Below are 22450 nucleotides of genomic sequence, written 5' to 3' on the forward strand. Positions count from 1 at the left end.
GAGGGAGCCTGGACGGTGACGTCAATACCCGCGGCTGAGGCTCCCAGATGTGGGAACAGGATACCTGTGAAAGACAGGTATCCTGCCCCCCCTTTCCCCCGAAAGGTGGCAATTGTGGCACCGGAGGGGGGGGGGAGAGTACAACAAGTGGAAGCTCCACTTTTGGGTGGTACTCCGCTTTAAGGAAAGGCTGGAAATAGTCAGATTCTTATTGCTGTCTGCGTCAGACTTTAAAGTGCACCTGTGCCAAGACTATGGACATTAAACTGTTAACATTCTTGCCAAGCAACAAAAGTTCTTCACCCTTTGCTCTCTCCCCCCTTTTTTTGAAGCAGAAAAGTGATCTACAACAAGCCACTTCTGACTTCTTTGCTGCTTCTATAGTAAAATTATTCTTTCTGTAAGATTCCAACAATACATTGTATTTACATTAGAGTGCAGTCAGGAACACATAGAAAAACATACATATAATTGAAAATTATTTTTTTCCAAATGCTTATAGATACCAATATGAATAAGAGGGCTTGTTTTAAAGCATTTTCACTACTTGTTCAGAATCTGTAAATACCGTACTTTAGTGTGCATGATCTGGACACAGGTTCATGTTAAATGTTGACCATGTCACCATATACAGTAGGAGATTAATTCCTTCTATTATTTTTGACACTTGTCACTTAGACATATAGTGATGTGGAAATCTCCCCTATGGGAACAAAGAGAGCAATAAACTCCTTCCTCACTATACTAGAAAATGTTTTTCCAGTTGTTAATTGTGCCCTTGTTGAATGGATTTCCCTCACTTCCTGCTCTGACAACTGTCAGATAGATAGGATGTTGGGAGATTTGCCCTTACTTCTTGTTTTAACACCTGTCAGACAGAAAGTAAGGAGAAATCTCTCTAATAGAGAAACAGCAGTAATATTAACTACCTCCCACCCGCCATATAGTAAAACGATGATGGGCGGGATCCCCTCTCGTTCCCCTCTCAGTCTGGGGTGATGTCTTATGACATTGCCCCAGTGTAACCTCTCTAGCAAGCCAGTGGGGTGCGTGGCTTGGTGATCGTGGTCGCCGATGATGCGGCTCTTTACCCATGTGATCGGTTGTGTCCAATCACAGCCGATCACATGTAAATGAGGAAGTGCCTTTTATCGGCTCTCCTCGCCTCACACTGACAAAGTGAGTGAGATCAGCTGCATCTCCTCGCAGGGGAGACTGTACAGGTAATTAGGGCACTGATCATCAGTGCCCTCACTATCAGTGCAGCCCCAGCAGTGCCCATCAGTGACACCAATCAATACCCATCAGTGACACCAATCAGTGCACATCAGTGACACTAATCAGTGCCCATCAGTGACACCAATCAATGTTGTTTTTCAGTGCCTGCTCATCAGTGCCGCCCATCAATGCTGCCTATCAGTGGCGGCTATCATTGCCCATGAGTGCCGCCTATCAGTGCCCATCAGTGTCACCTATCAGTGCTCATTAGTGCCTCCTTATCAGTGCTGCCTCATCAGTGCCCATAAGTGCTACCTCATCAGTGCAAACTATCAGTGCCGCCTCATCAGCGCACATCAGTGAAGGAGAAAAATTACTTATTTATATACAATTCCTGCCTCCATGCTGCCAAACAAGCCTACTTTGTCTCTCTTTTTAATACTTTGTCATCCAGTCCCCGTTGGCTCTTCTCAACCTTTAACTCTCTGCTTTGTCCCCCACCCCCTCTACCCATTGACTCACTCACTGCCCAAGAGATTGTCAATCACTTCAAAGACAAGATTGATGCAATTCATGAGGACATCTCCACTGTGCATACATCTTCCCCACCCAACATACCTTGCCTAACAGCACATTCAACACTCTCCTCTTTTGAATTGACTACTACTGAAGAGGTTACAAAACTTTTCTCAGTTGCCCACCTAACCAATTGTCCCCTGGATCCTGTTCCCTCACAACTACTACGGTCACCCTCTTCCTCTATCCTATGCTCCCTCTTCAATCTCTCCCTCTCTAGTGGCACCTTACCCTCCACTCTAAAACATGCGCAGATCACTCCCATACTTAAAAAGCCCTCAATGGACCCCACCAACCTGAACAACTTAAGACCCATCTCATTGCTCCCATTCACCTCTAAACTTCTAGAACGATTATGCCCTGTACACACGATCGGACATTGATCGGACATTCCGACAACAAAATCCATGGATTTTTTCCGACGGATGTTGGCTCAAACTTGTCGTGCATACACACGGTCGGAAAATCCAACCGTTCTGAACGTGGTGACGTAAAACACGTGAGACCGTGTGTATGCAAGACAAGTTTGAGCCAATGTCCGATCGTGTGTACAGGGCATTAGTCTACAACCGTCTTAGCTTATACCTCAGAGAAAATAACCTTCTTGACCCCTTACAGTCTGGCTTTCGCTTGCAGCACTCCACGGAAACTGCCTTACTAAAACTCACTACAATTTACTAACTGCTAAAACCAACAGCCAGTACTCCATACTCCTACTACTTGACATTTCTGCGGCATTTGATACTGTTGACCACCCACTCCTTTTAAATAAACTACATTCCCTTGGCCTCCGAGATTCTGCTCTATCCTGGACCTATCTATCACAGTGCTCCTTCAGTGTCACCTACAACTCTGTCTCCTCTCCATTGCCCCTTTCTGTGGGGGTCCCCCAAGGCTCTGTTCTTGGACCCCTTCTCTTCTCTATCTACACCTCCTCCCTTGGTCACTTGATAACTGTCCACGGCTTCCAATACCACTTATACGCCAATGACACCCAAATCTATCTGTCTACTCCTCACCTCACTCCTTCAGTCTCCTCTCGCATTACTAACTTACTAACGGACATATCAGCATGGATGTCACACCACTTCCTTAAACTAAATCTCTCTAAAACTGAGCTAATAATATTCCCCCCGCCCGTGCCCCCCTCCCTGACTTTTCCATCAAAAGCAACAATACAATTATCAGTCCCTCACCTCACGCCAGGGTACTAGGTGTAATCCTAGACTCTGACTTGTCATTTCAGCCCCAAGTCCAATCGTTGTCAAAAGTTTGTAGAATTCACCTCCATAACATCTCTAAAATTTGCCCCTTTTTAACAAATGAAACCACCAAGCTCCTCATTCACTCCCTTGTCTCTTGCCTTGACTATTGCAACTCCCTTCTCATTGGCCTGCCTCTCCATAGGCTATCCCCTCTTCAGTCTATCATGAATGCTGCTGCAAGACTTAGCCACCTTGCCAACCACTCAGTGTCTGCCAACCCACTAGTCCATTCCCAAACACTGGCTCCCAATCACCCAGTGAATTAAATTCAAAATACTAACCACAACATACAAAGCCATTCACAACTCTGCCCCGAGCTACATCACCATGTCTCCAAATATCAACCAAACCGTCCTCTCCGCTCTTCTCAAGACCTCCTACTCTCAAGCTCTCTTTTCCCTTCCTCCCATGCTCGTCTCCAGGATTTCTCCAGAGCCTCTCCCATCCTCTGGAATTCGCTACCTCCACCGGTCCGGCTATCCCCTACTTTTGCTACCTTCAGGCGATCCCTGAAAGCTCATCTCTTCAGGAAAACCTATCATGTCTCCAACTAATCTTTTACCACTTCCATCAGCTCATTCCCCACAGTTACAACCTTTTGTATCACCTGCCCCACCCTAATAGATTGTAAGCTCTTCTGAGCAGGGCCCTCTTAAGCCTCTTGTATTTTATTGTATTATAACTGTATTGTCTCCTTTTTATATTGTAAAGCACTGCATAAACTGTTGGCACTATATAAATCCTATATAATAATAATAATTATTTACAAAATTTACTGAAACTAAAGAAAAACATTTTTTTTTTAATTTTTCTTTTTTTAGCAAAAAATAAAAGACCCAGCTATGATTAAATACCACCAAAAGAAATCTCTGTTTGTGTGAAAAAAATGCTAAAAATTTAATTTGCGTACAGTGTTGCCTGACCTCGCAATTGTCATTCAAAGTGCTACAATGCTGAAAGCTGAAAATTGGCCTGGGCAGGAAGGGGGTGAAAGTGCCCAGTATTGAAGCGGTTAAAGAACTACACTTCACCTGAGCACCACAAACCAAAAATGTTATTTAATTATTTTTTTAATATTCAAAGCAAACTCCCCCATCCATCCATGTCTGCATGCTTTATTATACAGAGAAATCACATTGAAAAACGCCCTATAGCATTTCTGGCCGTGACCTTCTTGAGTAAGGGCAGATGATTCATGTAGCGTTTACTTCCTAGAATCCATCTGCCCATAGCTCAATCATACAAGCAGGAGAGGGTGTGCTTAGCTGAGAAATCCTCTCTTCTCCAATTGAAGACTCCTGGGATGTATGACATTATTTGTCTAAGCATGGAAACCAGGACGTAACTGAAGAAATGTAAAAAAAATGTTTAAAACAAGTAATTATGATATACTTTCCTATCCATTTACCAATGCTAGAAGCATAAGGATTAAGGATTAAAAATAGTCAATGTTGATTGAGAGAGTGAAGTTCCACTTTAGGTTGACAGGTGTTCTATCTCTTACCCACTCTATCCAAAACTTAAAAAAAAAGCATTGACTGGAATTGGGCTTTAATGTTTCATCAAAACTATAAAAATGAAAAGTGTTCCATGTAGACAGATAGTCTGGTTTGTGGCTGTAGTTACTGATGATTTTGCCTTTAATGAACTCTCTTTAAAATGATCTTCTAATCCATTTGCTCCCCAATCTGTGACCTCCTATGTTTTGAATTCAGCAGAAAACTGGACTGAAGCCAACTTTCAGCATGAGCATACCGAGATCTTGTAAGAATGCCAAGAGCAGACAAGACGAGCTCAGACCTACGTCAGAGGCAAGATACAAGAATGTATTTCCCAATTTAGTGAGTGTCAATAGAATAAAACATAACTTAATCTGGTATTTTGCATACTTTTCTGATAGGGATAGGTGCACAAAAAAGTATTTTTTAAATATATATATATATTATTCATTTTGTGTTGCATTTTGTAAAATAGCATAGGGGACATGTATTTTGTATAATTTTGTATAAATGAAGAATATAGTGCACTCCAAACATATTGAGGGAAATTAACAAAGAGTGGTGCAAGCACAAGCTTGCACCACTCTTCTAAATGTAATGCCGCGTACACACGGTCAGACTTTTCAGCTACAAAAGTCCGACAGCCCGTCCGACAGACTTTCGACGGACTTTTGGCGGACTTGCGGCGGACTTTCTAACGAACGGACTTAACTACATACGATCACACAAAAGTCTGACAGATTCGTACATGATGACGTACACTGGACTAAAATAAGGAAGTTGATAGCCAGTAGCCAATAGCTGCCCTAGCGTCGGTTTTTGTCCGTTGGACTAGCATACAGACGAGTGGATTTCTGGGTCCGGCGGAGTTACGACGTAAAGAGTTGAAGCAAGTTCCAAATCTAAAGTCCATCAGATTTGCGACTCGAAAAGTCCGCTAAAGGTCCGGTGGAGCCCACACACGATCGGATTGTCCGCCGGATTTGGTCCGTCGGACCAGTCCGGTCGAAAAGTCCGACCGTGTGTACGCGGCATTAAACATGGCACAGATGCTGCTCCTAATTAGCAAGCCACTTTATTAATTAGGAGCAATCAGTTCTCTGTTATATCTGTGGCAGGCAGCAAAGAGAACGGAGAGCTGGAGCTAAATGCTCTGATCTCTCTGCCATCCCTACCTCCCCCCTGCTTAGCTCACAGCAGGGGGGAAGAGGATTGTTAGCCCTGCAAGCGCTACTCCTGTAGGCTAATCACTGCAAGGGCAGAGAAAGGGATGTGAGCTGTCTACTGATAGCTCACATCCTGTAAAACGGGTCACATGGGACAGTGATCTGCAGCAGTTTTTTATGTGGTTATTTAGGAGCAGACCTGCACTAGACTCACTCTGAAATAGAAACTGTCGTGGGTGGCACAGATAGAACTAAAACAGGTTTATCTGCTTAGGTAATGTGATAATTTTCTTTACCATTATAATGGAGCAGGAAGCTTAGATAATTCCCCAGATCATGCCTAGTAGAGGCTCTTGTGACTTTTAGCAGACATCACCACTGATGTGTGTGTCCAGATGGTAAATCTCACCAGCTCATCATATGCTGAAAACAGAGCCTTTTAACAATGATGCTAAACAGGTACAGTAAGACAGATGTCTTATAATTGGACAGCTTGATTCATTAATTCCTGCATCAGCTGCTCTAATGTAGCACTGTGACAGAATAGAACCTGCCCCTGACCACTTCTTAAAGGGGCTGTAAAGTCAGAAGGTTTTTTATCTTAATGCATTCAATGTATTAAAATAAAATGCCTTTTGTGTGCAGCAGCCCCCCTCAGCCCCCCTAATACTTAACTGAGACCCATCTCTGTCAAATAGTATCTCAGTCACCTGGGACTCTCCCTCCTGCCATTAGCTCCCACTGCTGTCAATCAAAGTCAGATAGCCAATTAGGAGAGAGAGGAGGCGGGGCTGCAGCTCCTTGTCTGAATGGATACACGGAGCTGCATCTCGACTTTGGTGCTCCCATAGCAACCTGCTTGCTGTGGGGGCACTCGACAGGAGGGAGGGGCCTGGAGCACAGAAGAGGGACCCGAGAAGAGGAGGATCTGGACTGCTCTGTGCAAAACCACTGCAACAGAGCAGGTAAGTATAACATGTTTGTTATTTTTGAAGGAAAAAAACAAGACTTTACGATCACTTGTGATTCTGCTTTATCCTGGTTTTCCTCCTACCTATCTCAGCACACTTTCAGTGTCACTTACAACTCCATCTCCTCCACTCCTCTTCCTCTTTCTGTTGGGGTACCCCAAAGCTCTGTCCTTGGGCCCCTCCTATTCTCACTCTATACCTCTTCCCTGGGCCAGTTGATAACCTCCCATGGCTTCCAATACCATCTCTAAGCCAATGACACCCAGATCTATCTCTCCACTCCTTAACTCACCCCCTCGATCTCCTCATGGATCTCAAACTTACTGAATTACATCTCTGTATGCATGTCACACCACTTTCTCAAACTCAATCTTTCTAAAACTGAGCTTGTAATATTTCCTCCTTCCCAGTCCCCCCCCATGACTTTACCAACAGCACAACCATTGGTCCCTCCACACATGCCAGGGTCCTGGGTGTAATCCTTGACTCTGACCTCTCCTTCAGCCCCCACATCCAGTCACTGGCTAAATCCTGCTGCCTTAACCTCCGCAACATCTCCAGAATTCGCCCCTTCCTTACTAATGACACCACAAAGCAACTTGACTACTGCAACTCTCTCCTTAGTTGCCTACCCTTACGCAGGCTATCTCCCCTTCATTCTATTATGAATGCTGCTGCTAGACTATTACACCTCACTAACCGATCCGTGACTGCTGCTCCTCTCTGCCAATTCCTTCACTGGCTTCCTCTACCCTACCATATAAAATTCAAAATGCTAACTACAACACACAAGGCCATCCACAACATCACCCCAGCTACATCACCAACCTCATCTGTAGATATCGCCCAAATTATCCCCTCCGTTCCTCCCAGGACCTCCTGCTCTCTAACTCCCTTGTTACCTCCTCTCATGCTCCCCTTGAGGACTTCTCCAGAGCCTCTCCCATCCTCTGGAACCCCCTGCCCCGGTATATCCGATCAGCCCCTAACCTGTCCACCTTTAGGAGATCCCCGAAAACTCACTTATTCATGGAAGCCCATACCACACCCACCTAACAACCCCATCAAATCATTCCCCGCATCTATTACCTTTTGTACCCCCCCCCCCCCCCCGTTTAGAATGTAAGCTCTACAAGCAGGGCCCTCCTGTCCCTTCTGTATTGAACTGTACTGTAATTGTGCTGTCCCCCCTCTACATTGTAAAGCATTGTGTAAACTGTTGGCGCTATATAAATTGTGAATAATAATAATAATAATAATCACTTTAATTATGCATCTTTAGTGAGTGAAAATCTGTCTCATCTCCAGTGGTAATTCAGTTGCAGGCCTGTGCAAAGCTTTGTTAGTTGGCTGTCCAGGATTACAGGTCTAGGGATCGCCAATGCCAGTGTGTTCCCTGTTTTTTGCCACATTTGTGCATGTTTAATGCTGTGGTGCTGTTTGTGTGAGTCTGGGACCAAGTCAGACCTGTTAGTTCTGGGTGCCACATTAATTAAATTTAACCTCCTTGTAAAGACCTCTCACTATCAAACCACGTACCTTCAAAATTTCAAAATTCCATCATGCCCCTAATTTGGTTGCTGTCTTACCTGCAAAATCTCAGGCTCATGAGACTGCCAAAAGTTCCACCCTAAAAATTGGTCTCTAATGCGTACACACAAGCGGACTTTCCGGCAGACTTGGTCCGGCGGACCAGACTCCGTCGGACAATTTGATCGTGTGTGGGCTCCAGCGGACTTTTTTTTCCCAAAAGTTTGATGGACCTAGAAATAAAACATGTTTCAAATCTTTCCGACGGACTCGAGTCCGGTTGAAAAATCTGCTCGTCTGTATGCTAGTCCAACGGACTAAAACCGACGCTAGGGCAGCTATTGGCTACTGGCTATCAACGTCCTTATTTTAGTCCGGTCGTACGTCATTACGTACGAATCCATCGGACTTTGGTGTGATCGTGTGTGTCCAAGTCCGGTCGTTTGAAAGTCCGGCGGACGTACGCTGCAAAGTCCGTCGGAAAGACTGTCGGACCTAGTCCGTTGAAAAGTCCGCTCCTGTGTATGCGGCATAAGGCTGACATCACTAAGTTTTATTGTGTACAGTGCAAGGTGACAGGTGGCTGTGTTCACACGCTTATGCATGGTGTGTCATTGGCAAAGCACAAGGCAATTCTGGTTCATTTCATTCTTCAGTTCATTTACATCACAGGTCCTTCATCTTCTTCTCTTGTGGCTATGGGGTGGTTCTTGCTGCTGTATTGACCAGCACTCATGCAATGACTACACTTTTTACCCAAATCCTGATCTTAATCCATGCGCTTTTAAATAGCATGTATTTTATGCCTAGTAAGACATATTTTATAACTGTATGTCAAGTCTTTATTTTCAGGAGGAATAATTTGTATAATATGTTGTGTTCTGCTTAACAAAAAAAAGGTACATCAACACTAATTTTAAAAAGTAATAAAAGATTTTTGCACATATTTTTCTTGTATTTGTCAGAACACAGAGACAATATGGACACACAGTTCCCAGAGAGTCTCACGAAGTGACATGCCAAAGAGAGCCAGCCATGTGACCCTGCAGTTACAGGGATCAGGGAACTCAACACAAAACCCAACAACTGAAGTGGCAAGTTCTGTTAACATTAAAAGAGAAGTATGACATTTTTTTTTTTTTTTTAAGAATCATACTTACCTAAGTGAATGCAGCATCAGTCCAATGCTACATCTGTCCCCTGCTGGCTCTAACACTGAGAACCGATTGAACAAACACCGCCAATCACTCGGTTCTCACAGCTCCCTGAGCAGAGAGCTGTAGACTGTTAGTCACCACTCTCATCTCTGCACCCCCCCCCCCCTCGCTCACTGGACCGCTGGGCTGTGGAGGGGGGGCGGGAGAGGCCAGCTCAGACTCAAGTGTCAACACTCTTCCTTCTGTAGTGCTACTATAGTTCTTTAGATGTTGTCACTGTTAATAACCCTAAAAATGAATAGCCTAGCCCCATCTTCAGCTCTCTGCCCACATTGCTGCATCTGCAAGAGCTGATAAATATTATATATAAGCTCTGATCAATCCCCTCAACCCCCTCCAGCACTGTCCAGGAAGGTACAAAATTAATTCTGATTCCCAGCTACATTTACCATTAAATAAGAGAGAAATTACATGTATATTTATTTTAAGTGCTACTTGCACTAAAAATGTCCATTTACAGCAGGGATATGCAATTAGCAGACCTCCAGCTGTTGCAAAACTACAAGTCCCATCATGCTTCTGCCTCTGGGTGCAATTCTTGCTATGCCTCATGGGACTTGTAGTTCTGCAACAGCTGGAGGTCCGCTAATTGTATATCCCTGATTTACAGTATCCCTCTAAGAGGAAAAAAATTGGAAGCTTTGGATGATTTCTAAGGTAGCCACGTGTGTGGCTTGACCAATCTCCCTTAGATTTGTCAACAGTGTGCCCCAGCTAAAAAATCCTTCAATGTCCATAAAATTAAAAAAAAGTTAGGCCCTGGCACTATTTTGTAATCGATCAATTTTAAGACATTATACCATTCTACTGCGTTTTATATTTTCACGCACAGTTATGCCTACACTTATGGCTTACAAAAAAGTATAATATTAGCTACTTTAACTGAAAGTCCCCTAGCCAATTCAGTTTATCTTGTATAGTTATGTATGGCCAATCCCTAAAACCTAAACCAATGTCAAGAATGAGCAAAATTATCTAACATTAAAGGTGAGACACCTGAGAATGTTAAAGTTAATTATAATGGTCCCTTAATGAGGCTGATAACATTTACATAACACAAACCATATACCAAGGCGCTAAACCTTATTGGCCAGTAGTGACTGAAGTAGTCCCAATAGTCCTGCTACTGTAGAAATCCACTTGAGGGTAAAAGTGCTGCTGTAGAAATCCAGTTGAGGGTAGAATACAAAGAGGCAAGACTTCAAAACATGTAATCTTGGAGACCCTATATGCCTACTGGCTCTATGGACTCCGGTAATATTGCCGCCTGAGGATTTCCTGTTAGCAGTGATGCACTTCCAATCCAATAGAGCAGTTCTAGCGTCCCCGCTAGCTTGAAAACTGCAGCTTCCTTCACCCTTACCTTCCAGGGAACACGGATCTTGCCACATTATACACACTGGTCGGGTAATTTGTGAGAGTGCACCTCAGACAAGAGTCCCACCGTGGTTTAGATATGCTTTTCTTCCACTGCACAGTGTGCAAACCAGTGTAAGCACCAATTATGATTGCTGCTTTTATGTGGATATCATTTACTCACTGTGGATTTATTTTTACCCCCTTATTGACTCAATAAAGTGTCCATTGGATTTTATATGAGATCGGAATCTGGCCACAATAATGCAACACCACCACAAGAGTGTTTATTGCTTAGGCATGTAGTTGAGCATTGTGTGTGGCATTGGAATTAGTCCATAATTGGCACTCACAGCCAGGTAATTTAGGAAGACATCAGCACCATCATCTGGGTTGTTTATTAGGACACCATATATACTCTCAAGTTCCTTGCGCTGTTTTATGTGTTACCTGATAACAGTGAGAAAACACTTTTCATAATACTGCACTTGTGTATTTAATCACATTAAAAAGAAGGCATTTGCAATACAAGCATAAGACACATAAACCATAAATATTACAAACAACTTTTTTAATCCCTCTACACAGTCTACTGCAGGGTGTAGTGTGCTGTCAATGGATGTACCAAATTTTTTTGAATAGCCTCAAAAATACATTTAGGTTACAGTTTTAATATGTGAATACCCATTGTGGTGGCAACTTAAAGTGGATGTAAACCCGATTCATGAAATTTGAGCTGGGCACATCTATTTGCAGTGTTTTGTTATCTCTCTTCAAAGCACTTAGTCTCGTAGCTCTGTCCTGCCCCGTTCCTGTTATCAGCCTGATAACTTTTGACAAGCTCTCCAGGCCAGAGACAGACCTGCTATAAATAGATTATCAGCCAGCTAAACAATTCACAGGCATGCTCTGCATGTGTGGGGAGGGGGTGTTTGCCTTTCCTCCAGTCAGCTTTCTCACAGAGTCTAGCAATGATCTCCTCCTACAGATGAATGAAGAAGTAAAAAATCTAACAGGACGTGCACGTTCTAAACAGCAGGTAAAGGTGAAGACAGCAGATATACATGTAAAACTTATATAGGGAGATTTGTTTCATCCCTGTGTATCATCTGAGGCTGTTCACTTCACTGGGTATATATTACTATGGTATATACTGGGAAATACTTGAACAGTCATTCCTACTAAGAGCAACTAGGAATGAACATTGTCATGGGGGTGAACACTGTGAAAGTTAGCATAAGTTCATGACAAAGTCCCTCAGTGAACGCATGAAATAACCGATGATAAAAAAAAAAAAATACATTTCACTTTGGTTTTTTACCATCATGGGTTCCACCCAGTGTGGGAAAAAGTGAAAGGTAAACATTTTACAAGTATCCAATGGCTGTTTCAGGTTCTTTAGTTATTGTAGGATAAGAAGGTTTGTGATAAAGTATATAGTCAGATTACCTATTTGTGCCATGTCAATTTTAATGTTCTTATTACTGTGATAGTGCCACACTCCCCTCCCTCTTTTTTCTTTTTGGTTTTGTTTTTTGTCTTTTATTTCCTTTTCTTTTTTGTATTATTCTTAATAAAAACTCATTATTCAAAAAGAAATATCTGATGACATTTCCAGTCTAAAAACTAGATTCAGTGCAACAGCCGGAAGTTGTCATAGTGGTAGAGCCAAAGAAGAGTGACATATATGAGGTGTTCTACAGGATGCCAGTGTATTGAAAGTAAGGTTTGTTGGACCCAACACATTCATACATCTGCCAAAAGGTTGTTGGCTCCTAGCCTTTTCCTTCATCATGTTTGTGTGCACGCTGAGGATAGCAAGTACAGGGATGAGCATGTACACCAGAGAACAACCACAAAACTAGGCCTATCTTTGCAGGGCCATACTTTTTTGAGCTATAGAAAGTATATGTATACCATGCAAATTGTGTCACTGATTGGTGGCCATGGGGCAAATTAAATCTCGGTACTGCAAAGGAAACTAGTGCTGGAAGACTTCCAATGCCGGACCCTGTGAATGCAGCTCTGAACAGGGAGAAAGTGGCTATAAAATGTCCAGCATGTGTCACTGACAGTGAGTTGTTCTCTGATATCTGAGTAGTGCAGTATGTCAACACAAGGACACGAGCCCAACATATTGTATATTATAAGGACTGGCTGGGAATATGTCATCCTGCCTTCCAGACCAGTCCTGCCCTAAAGTACACCATCCATCAGTCACTACACCTCACTGGTAAGTTTGGTGGAAACTCCTCAGTGTAACATTGCGCTCTTATCCCCAGAGGATCTGTGGGTATTCATTCAATAAAATAATACAAATTAATATGTAGTTAATGTAATATAATAGTTTGAAATTTGTCTATACAGATCCAACATCCAAGCAGTCTTCTGTCTGTTTCTGTCCCACCTACATTGACTGCGGGTGCTCACTAAATGGGGTCCACCTTCCCCAACCTTCCAAATTCAAATTTAAAAAGTTGCACATCCGCCACAACTTTTTTTGTTCTCCCAAAACTTTTATTGCAACATGGATGAGTTTACAATGTCAAGTGCAGCTTCTTTTATTTGTTACTTCAATCACTTGTTCTAAATGCAAGAGGGCTTTTCCTTATTTGAAGGAAATGTATAGGTTGTATTATATTTATTTTCTTTCTTTTTTTATCATATATTTATTTTTCTTGTTCAGTAGTTATTAATGAAGGAAAGGCTGATGTTAGACAGGTGACTGCCAGTAGAGATTCTGCCACTGATAATTTGTCAAAATCACCAGTGGCAAGATTGCTGAGGCTGTCCGTCTGTCCCTATGGAATCGCTCTCTCTGTAGCTGAGGTAGTGAGATGTCGCTCTCATCCTTAGCAATTGAGATTCAGCAGTGTTCTGTCCAGAGACAGAGCGACAGCTCCAGAGGGAGAGATTTCATAGGGACAGACAGGCAGCTTTTTTATCAATCCTGCCACTGGTGACTTATCTCTAGCAGCATAATCACCAGTCTGACATCAGCCTAAAGGAATACAAAGGCATGTAGACACAGTAATTAGCCATAGAGATTTCCTACATATTGATTAAAATAAGAATGTACACATATGTCCATACAAAGGAAAATATATCATTTACCCTTTATATAGTTTACCCTCTGTGATATCAATCTATGTACCTTTTGTACATTTTGTATTCTTTTCTACAGGAGCCCAGTACTTGCACGTGGTATCTAAAAGAATATGATCGCACTAAATCAGAGCATGTTTTGTTCCAAGAATACAAAGTAAGATTCTTTTTCCGTTTCCATCTGAATATCTTCATTTTTTGTAAGACAGCTGACATGATGTTTTCATGGTAGTGTCCCAATCTTGGTGTTTGCCATTTAAATAGAAGCATACAATATGTTAAGTATTAATTACCCACTTGACCTTCCGAAAGATTTACCCCCCTTCATGACCAGACCATTTTTTGAGATGCGGCACTGCGCTACTTTAACTTAATTGCGCGATCATGCAGCACTGTACCCAAATAAAATGTATGCCCCTTTTCGCACAAATAGAGTTCTCTTTTGGTGGTATTTGATCCCCACTGCATATTTTTTTTTTTTTTGCGCTATAAACAAAAAAAGACTAATTTAAAAAAACAACAATATTTTTTACTTTCTGCTATAAAACATATTCAATTAAAAAAAATGAAAAAATTTAATTTCTTCATAAATTTAGGCCAATAAGTATTCTTCTATATATTTTTCATGAGACAAAATCCCAATAAGCATATATTAATTGGTTTGCACAAAAGTTATAGTCTACAAACTATGGTATATATAATGGAATTTTTATTTATTTATTTTTATACTAGTAATGACACTTTTGACACTTTGTGGGAACCAGTGACAGTGATCAGTGCTAAAAATATGCACTATCACTGTACTAAAGACACCGGCTGGGAAGGTGTTAAACATCTAGGGCGATCAAAAGGTTAATTCTGTGCCTAGCCAGTGTTTTTGTGTACTGTGTTAGGTGCTTTTACTAAAGGAAGTGATGGATTTCATTCCACAAAATCCATCACTCCCCCCGTCAGAACGGAATTCGGCCTTGTTTACATAGGCAGGTGCGCGCCCCCTACACATAGGTGCAAAATCACACATATATATATATATATATATATATATATATACGTGATTCTGCGCAGGAGGGCTGCCCTATAGCAGTATATCTGCTAAGGGCGATCCTTAAGTGGTTAACAAACAATTCACCTAATTTTCATATTCCAGTGCAGTCTAAAGCCTCATACATATGGGCCAAATATTGGCTGAAATCAGCCAGTGGAGTACAAACCTGCCAACTTTCGGCCCATGCCTGTCTGACCGGCTTCTGTCGAACAAGCATGCTTGAAAACAGGCGATCGGCATCTGATCAGCGATTGCAGCCAATGGCTACGATCGCTGATCGATGTGTTCTGGCGGGGGGCAGTCCCCCTGTCAGAACACAATAGCACAGTGGGGGAGATTGCTGTGCTAACATCGCTTAGTTAGTGTGACCTCTCAGGTTTTTTTTTTCGTTCAACCCATCTCAGCAACACAAGAAAAGAAAAGCTGTTAAAGTGTTTCATGCCAAGAGGTGCTTAAATGCCTCTTAGCATGAAATGCGTTAATAGTTTCTCTGTTCTCATGTTGCTGTGATGTTTTTGAATTTACTATTATTACAATAAATATGTTCGTGTTTTATCAGTACCAATGTGTTGTCATCCATATATGATTTCCTGACATTCTGTGATTACGAGCCGGACCAGAACCTGATTTATCTTGGGGCTTAGACAGGGTGAACTGCTCTGCAGTGGTATATGGCATTTGTGAACTTCAGAATTCTTGCCAGGCAAAGCTGTAATACTTGATCATACTCTTCCCGCCCCCTGCACATTCCTATTGGGTATGCCCCATAGAGAGCTGGGATGTACTGATTTTTGTTTTAAAAGTGCACATATCATTTAAAGACCTGTTATGAAAAAACGTCTTTACTCACAAGCATTTTCTTTTTTATGAGAAGGTCATTTATAAAGGGGATAGAGTGATAGCAGAGAAAATAATTGATAAAATTGGTTTAAGGAAACTGCTCCTAATAGCACATCCTCAAAAAGGTATACTCACCCTTTCCTCCTTGTCACCCCACTGCAAGAGTCCAATCTGAATAAGCTTTGGCGTAGGAGCTTACCCAAGTGAACAATGTAACTGCACTCTTCCCCTTCAAGTTCATGGCTAACACATTTACGTGTGGGAGCATTTGTCCTTCACAGCAAATAGCAACCTCCAAGACTGCAGTCATCAAGGTTGTCATAGTTCTAAAGAGGCTGTATACATATAATGGGAGAGAAAATGCACCCCACTCCTACCCCAAGTGACCTTGCTCAGGCCTTGTGACTGGCCACTCAAGCCAGAACACATTCCCATAGGGGAGGTCACATATGCCTCCTACCTAGAGGCCATGATCAGTTAGAGCAATAAGGTGAGGGCTCCAATGGATCAAAAACAGAGCATAGATGGTGGGTATACCTTTTTGGGAGTGGTCTATAAGAAAGTCAAAAACTTTCAAGATCTGACCTAGAAAGCTTTTTCTTTTTAGAGCTCATTCACCAAAACTGGTGGGGAATATTTAATTATATAAGGACATTATTACACCTTCATATATTTTTTACCTCAATGATCAATGCCCCATTGCAGGTGAAGAATGTACAAGCCTTGCAGGCATATTAGTACCTTATAACCATTATTTGATATGTCATTACAGGATGGATCATTTTTAGTGAGGGACAACAGTCATGGCTCTCTCAGTGAACCCTTTGTTTTATCTGTGTTCTATGGAGATAAAGTTTATCACATCAAAATACGTTACCTAGAAGAAAGTCAGCAGTATGCACTTGGAACAGGACTCAGAGGAACGTATGTAAGTGACAACATGGCTTCTAAGCTTCTCTTTACATCAGTAGGCTCTTATCCATTTCTCTGAAACAGAGGACCTCTGCTTCTTAAATTCTGGAATGCTGGAAGAAGAGGCTCCTAGTAAAACTAAATTCATAAACCATAATCTTTCGAACCCATAAACTGATGGCAATACATCAGTCTCAACAAATGTTGCATTTGTATGCAAAAATGTGGGTACACCTGGTCAAATTACATTATTTGTTGTTTTTTATATGTGAAAAACAAGTTAAAGCTGAACTCCAGCCAAATATAAAAGATACAAACTAATTCAAATCTGCTCTGTATTTATTAACAATCCATTAAATGTACAGTATTTGCTTAAATGCAACAAATGTAAGTACCCAAATTTGTGTTGATATCAGCTTCATGCGATCCTCTTCAACATCAGTCAGATTGACAGGGAACTAATCATGTTGGCTGCATCCATATGTGTTGACTAGGTAGCATTCTGAAAGCAGAGTGAGTAGGGAGATGCACTCATCGCTCCATGGCTGATCACACCAATATTCCGTGAGCTGTAGATGTGAACGTTATTTCAAGGTTTCACAAACGTTTTTGCCAAGGGTTTCTCCAAAGTAAAAAGGTTGAGAAACCCTCAATTTAGGGATCGGTTTCGGGTTCGCCGCTACTATAAGTTAGAAGCAAATCCTAAGGGTTTGAGATTTTGAATCCTAGCTAATGTTTTTACTAGGGTTGTCCCAATACCGATACTAATATCGATACTAGTACTAGTATCAGTATCGGGACCGATACCAAGCATTTGCGTGAGTACTTGTACTTGCACAAATTCCCCCGATGCCTAATCCGATACCTGGGAGAGGCGACGCAACCGGAAGTCAGCTGGCCGAGTCAGCAGGCGGAGCGGAAAGTGAGTCCTCAAGCATTGGAACTAGGTAAGCTGGCAGGGGTGCAGGGCAGAGCCGCATTATCCATTGGGATCGGTGACCGGAGCCGTCACATTCAGTAATGGAAGTGACGCTCCGTGTCACCGTCAGCGGTTGAATATCCTGACGCCCATCTTGGTACACCCTGCACTCGGCCGCAGTAAGCCAGCAGTGGACATCTTGTTACATTACGTCATTTATTGCTTCCTGCATTTTCAGTGCCTGGAAGAGTCTGGGAGAGATTAGGGTCAGTTAGGAAACTGTACTTTATTTTTGATTGCCAGACATTTTTAGACAATCAACCCCATTTGCTCATTTTTCCTAATACTGGGGGAATTTTTTGTCTTTGATTTTTATTTTGTGGTTGATTTGCTGTCAGCATTCACTTTTAGCTGCTGTTCCCTCCATAGCAAACTTTAATTTGTGCTTCTCTTTAAAAAATGGGCTTTTCTTTAGTGAGTGGTATTCTGGAGGAAAAAAAAGAAAAGAAAAAGTCTAATATCAACCCTGTTCCGATGCAAAATAAAAAAATACATTGTTATGCCGTCTACACACGGGCGGATTTTTCGACCGGACTCAAGTCCGTCAGAAAGATTTGAAACATGTTCCAAATCTAAAGTCCATCTGATTTTCGACCGAAAAAGTCTGCTGCAGGTCCAATGAAGCCCACACACGGATTCGTCCCGTCGGACCAGTCCGGCCGAAAAGTCCGCCCGTGTGTACACGGCATTACATCTGTTTCATTCATCTGTAGATCAAGTATGATGAGCAAGAAAGAAAAACAAATCTGTCTCTATTTATAAATATTTTTTATTATTTGGCTCTATTTATTATTAATAATATTATTAATAACCCTTAGTTTACCCTAATCTTCCCCTTTTCCTTCAAGCTATTTTTTTTAAATGAATCATTTATCTTTTTATATTTATTTTTGTATTTTTTTATTTTTTTTTTGTATTTTTTTTGTTTATTAATTTTTAATGTCATGTGATAAAAGGGGTAAAATTGTAAAAAAAAAAAAGAAAAGTTTTTTAATTTGTAAATAACTTTTCTGGTCCATAGGAGGTGAGAGCTGAATAGTTAAGATGAAACATTTACTTGTTGTTGTCCATCAATTCTTCAAGCTGTGTATTTTCGATGATGCCTCCTAAGCCACATGAAAAAAAGCCTCTCCCTGTTGTATGAATTTTTTTTATACTGGTCCAGGTCTCCCATGGCAGTGACCACCTTCTCATGTCTTTTATGACAGTATTTTGCCTATTAGCCCTTCAAATGGTCAGAACTTACCATTTAACAATTTGGTCTTTGCAGAATTTAGAGCGAGATTCGCCAAACCCTTGGCACATTGAACCGGGGCAGATTCCCTCATCACTGAATGTAAACATAAGTACATTTAATACAGGAGACCTTAGACCTGGGAAGCATAATAAAATGTGTTTATACCTCCCAGATAATTCCTCTTGCATTTAAATGAACCAAATGCAGGAGGCCAGTGTGAATGTATCCTAATTGGATAAAATGCAGGGAAATATTCATCTATTGAAGAGATGTACAGTTCTAAATACTATATGTCTTTTTTAATACTTTAGTAAATCAAATTAGGGTGACACGTCCATTCCCCTTTGAGGAGATAGGAACATCTCAAAACAAATCTATGCAAGATGTGCAGGGACACATTCTGATCATTTAACAGAAGTGAAAAAAACACCTGATTTTGTTCAAATTTAGCCTTCAACGGCACAGGCACAGTTAACTGTGTATCCATATCATCAAAGATGCTGGAGGAGAACTTCACTGAGGTTGAATTATGAAGTACAGAATCTGTAATCTTCCAATATTTCTACCATGGCATGATCATCATTCTAACATACTTATCAGACCTGTGCATGCCCAGAATGTTGCAAGCTAACGTCAGTTGGTATCTACTGTGCCTTGAAAAAGTACTCATCACTTCCGTGAGCTGTAGATGTGAACATTATTTCAAGGTTTCACAAACTTTTTTGCCAATATTCACAGATGCTCTCCATCCAATCTGACAGAGCTTGAGTTATGTTGCAAAGAAGAATGGGCAAAAATTTCACTCTAAATGTGCAAAGCAGAGACATACCCAAAAAGACTTGCAGCTCTAATTGCAGCAAAAGGTGGTTCTACAAAGTCTTGACTTAGGGGGGCTGAATACAAATGCACACCACACTTTTTAGATATTTATTTGTAAAAAATTTCAAAAACCTTATCAATTTCCTTCTGCTTCACAATTATGTGCCACTTTGAGTTGATCTATCACATAAAATCCCATTAAAATACATTTTCGTTTTTGGTTGTAACATGACAAAATGTGGAACATTTCAAGGGGTATGAATACTTTTTCAAGACACTGTAAATCTACAAGATGCCAGGTAAAGATGGTGCCGACCTTTGTGATCTAGAGTGGGGTAAGGAGTGGCATGGAAGAATAACTATATTCTTCTGGGTGATTGATTTATACTTTTAACATGTATATTTTTATTGAAACATTTACACTGTGATATTTGTGGGAGTTTCACTCAAGTGTGTTTCCAGTGAGTTCACTCCAGCCAGAAAATGTTTAGGGCTTGTTGGCTCATTTTTATTTAAGCAAGAAAGAAAAAGTTTCACAAAAGGAAAGGTTAAGTTCACAGAGGTTTCCACCATCACGTTAAACACGAACCTGGCTCACTATGGCAGCACTACTGCTCAGGCCTCAAGCTTAGGCCTTTTGGCTGGTTCCTCAGACAGACTCACAGCATCGTTGTGCTCCCATGCAACCCCTGCAGCTTTCTCATAGCTCTCTCAGCATTCTCGCAGCTCCCTGCTGCACTGGCCCACACCCTTGTCTGGGCAGGGAACCTCCTGTTTCCCACGTGGAGCCCTGAACTACTGTGCTGTCCCTGATTATAACGGGTGTTCACACCTGCATACGCAGCCTGCTGGTCTCTAGTAAGACCTGGACATATGGCTAGAGACTTTATCCCTCCCAAGACTCTTTAAAGTCTCCGGACTCCAGACCCAAATCAAGGAATTTAAAAACTTGGTAAAAAACTAAAACCCAATTTTCTCCGTTCATAACATGCATTCTGGCGTTTGGGTTCTCCATTCATAACAGTTTAAGGGGTTCTCAAGGAGGGTCCAGCCCTGTCACAACACATAAAAGTTTTTTTGTATTAAAGTTTATTCAACCCAAAAAAAAAATAAGACATTGCACATTACCAAAACCCTGGATAAAATGGCTGTATTAGATGGGCAAGATGGCTGCTTAAGGAAGGAGCTCTGCATACCGGCCCAACACAATCAGCATCTGCCTTGCCTGCTTTCTTCTGTCACATCCAGCACACCTGAACCCGACATCCACATACGCAACTCCCTGGAAGCCATGTCACTCAAGCAAAAGGACGATTGGCTGCCCTGCAAGCTGATAGCTAACATGTATCAACCGACAGAGAGGTGAAGCCAAGATGGCACAGCAGCCGGTAAGATACACACAATGTCTGCGGCTTTCCTATTTTGGCATCCCAAGCAGTCCGCTCTCACTCAGGAGAGCGTGGACACTTTCCTGAGCTCAAGACAGGATCCATCACCATCTCCTCCGGGCACCCTGGTCTCCAGCAGCCTAGCAAAAGTAAAATTGCGGTGAGGGAAAATGTAGCGCTAATAAAAACTGTGTAAAACAGCTGTATACACAAAATGCATTAGGATGTGAAAAACATGAGAATACATATATAAATGTAATCAGCAAGGAAAAAGTCCCAATGAGTGATAAGTCCCAAGTGAATCAATCCATAAGAGTGATGAGTAAACAATGGATGAGGAAAGGTTCATAAGTGAAGTGCATCAAATTATAAAGACCTCTTCATACAGATAGTCAGGAACACGAGGTATAATGTTGGCAGTAGGTATCACAGGAGAAAATGAATGGGTACTCTTACCGGAACCAGTGGATCTGGATGTCAGTGACACCAGATCAAATAAGCATGGACGGGAACAGCTCGAAGGGTCCCGAAAAATGTCGGCCAGGAGACTGGAACAGGCATCGGTATCATCAAGGGTCAATACTTCTCCAATACGATCACCACAGGAAAACCAGCTCTCCTCTAATGCTTCTTTCAGCCTCTCTACCTCCTATGGAACATCCTTTGTTCATGAATTTTAGTCACATTCGTAGGTAGCTGCTTTTGTTTCTTTAGTTTTTCAAAATAGCGCAATTTTTTATGATTTTAAAAGCAAAAATGCGCCTGGATGTCACCGCAATTCATTCCGAGGTGAGCCAAAATTTCCTCAGTATCTAATTTACTGCCACTGCAGAACCCCCAGCCTGACTGCATAGCTGCATTTCCCACTGTAGAACAGCCAGTAATGGATACTACCCTCAAGGACATGTTAGTTTCCTTGAGGAGCTCACTATAGTCAGACATGCTGTCCCTCATGCAGAGATTTGGCCACAGGATTGATGTACTGGAAAAGAGAGTCTCACCTATTGAAGCCAACATAGGTGACTTCACTAACACTGTGATTGATATTATTTACACCCAGGAGGACCAGGCCCATGACACCAAATGGAAAAAAGACAAAATAGCAGACATAGAAGACAGGTCCCGCCGCAACAACATCAAAATTTGCAGGCTCCTGGAATCGGTGCAACCCGCTGACCTAGCTTCATATGCCCGAGGCCTGTTTAAAGCCATACTTCCTGACACTAAAAACATAGAGCTGGTCATTGACCGCATTCACAGGCTGCCAGAACCTGCATTCCTCTCAGACACAGTGCCCAGAGATCTGATTCTCCGGATTCACTTTTAT

The 22450-nt window shown here is 41.9% G+C and overlaps 1 protein-coding gene across 2 annotated transcripts in view; it reads left to right on the top strand.

Annotated features, from left to right (window-relative positions):
• Nucleotides 1–22450, top strand: part of CLNK (cytokine dependent hematopoietic cell linker) — a 258741-nt gene that overhangs the window by 194685 nt on the left and 41606 nt on the right. The window contains exons 12-15 of one of the 2 annotated variants that reach the window (XM_073610079.1): nt 4775–4900; nt 9191–9346; nt 13983–14060; nt 16561–16716. In XM_073610079.1, coding sequence (XP_073466180.1) covers nt 4775–4900; nt 9191–9346; nt 13983–14060; nt 16561–16716 — 516 coding nt within the window. The remainder of the gene's footprint in view (nt 1–4774; nt 4901–9190; nt 9347–13982; nt 14061–16560; nt 16717–22450) is intronic. The other variant, XM_073610087.1, reaches the window with a different exon arrangement.

The sequence above is a fragment of the Aquarana catesbeiana genome, linkage group LG01, assembly GCF_042186555.1.
Source record: "Aquarana catesbeiana isolate 2022-GZ linkage group LG01, ASM4218655v1, whole genome shotgun sequence".
NCBI lineage: Eukaryota > Metazoa > Chordata > Amphibia > Anura > Ranidae > Aquarana > Aquarana catesbeiana.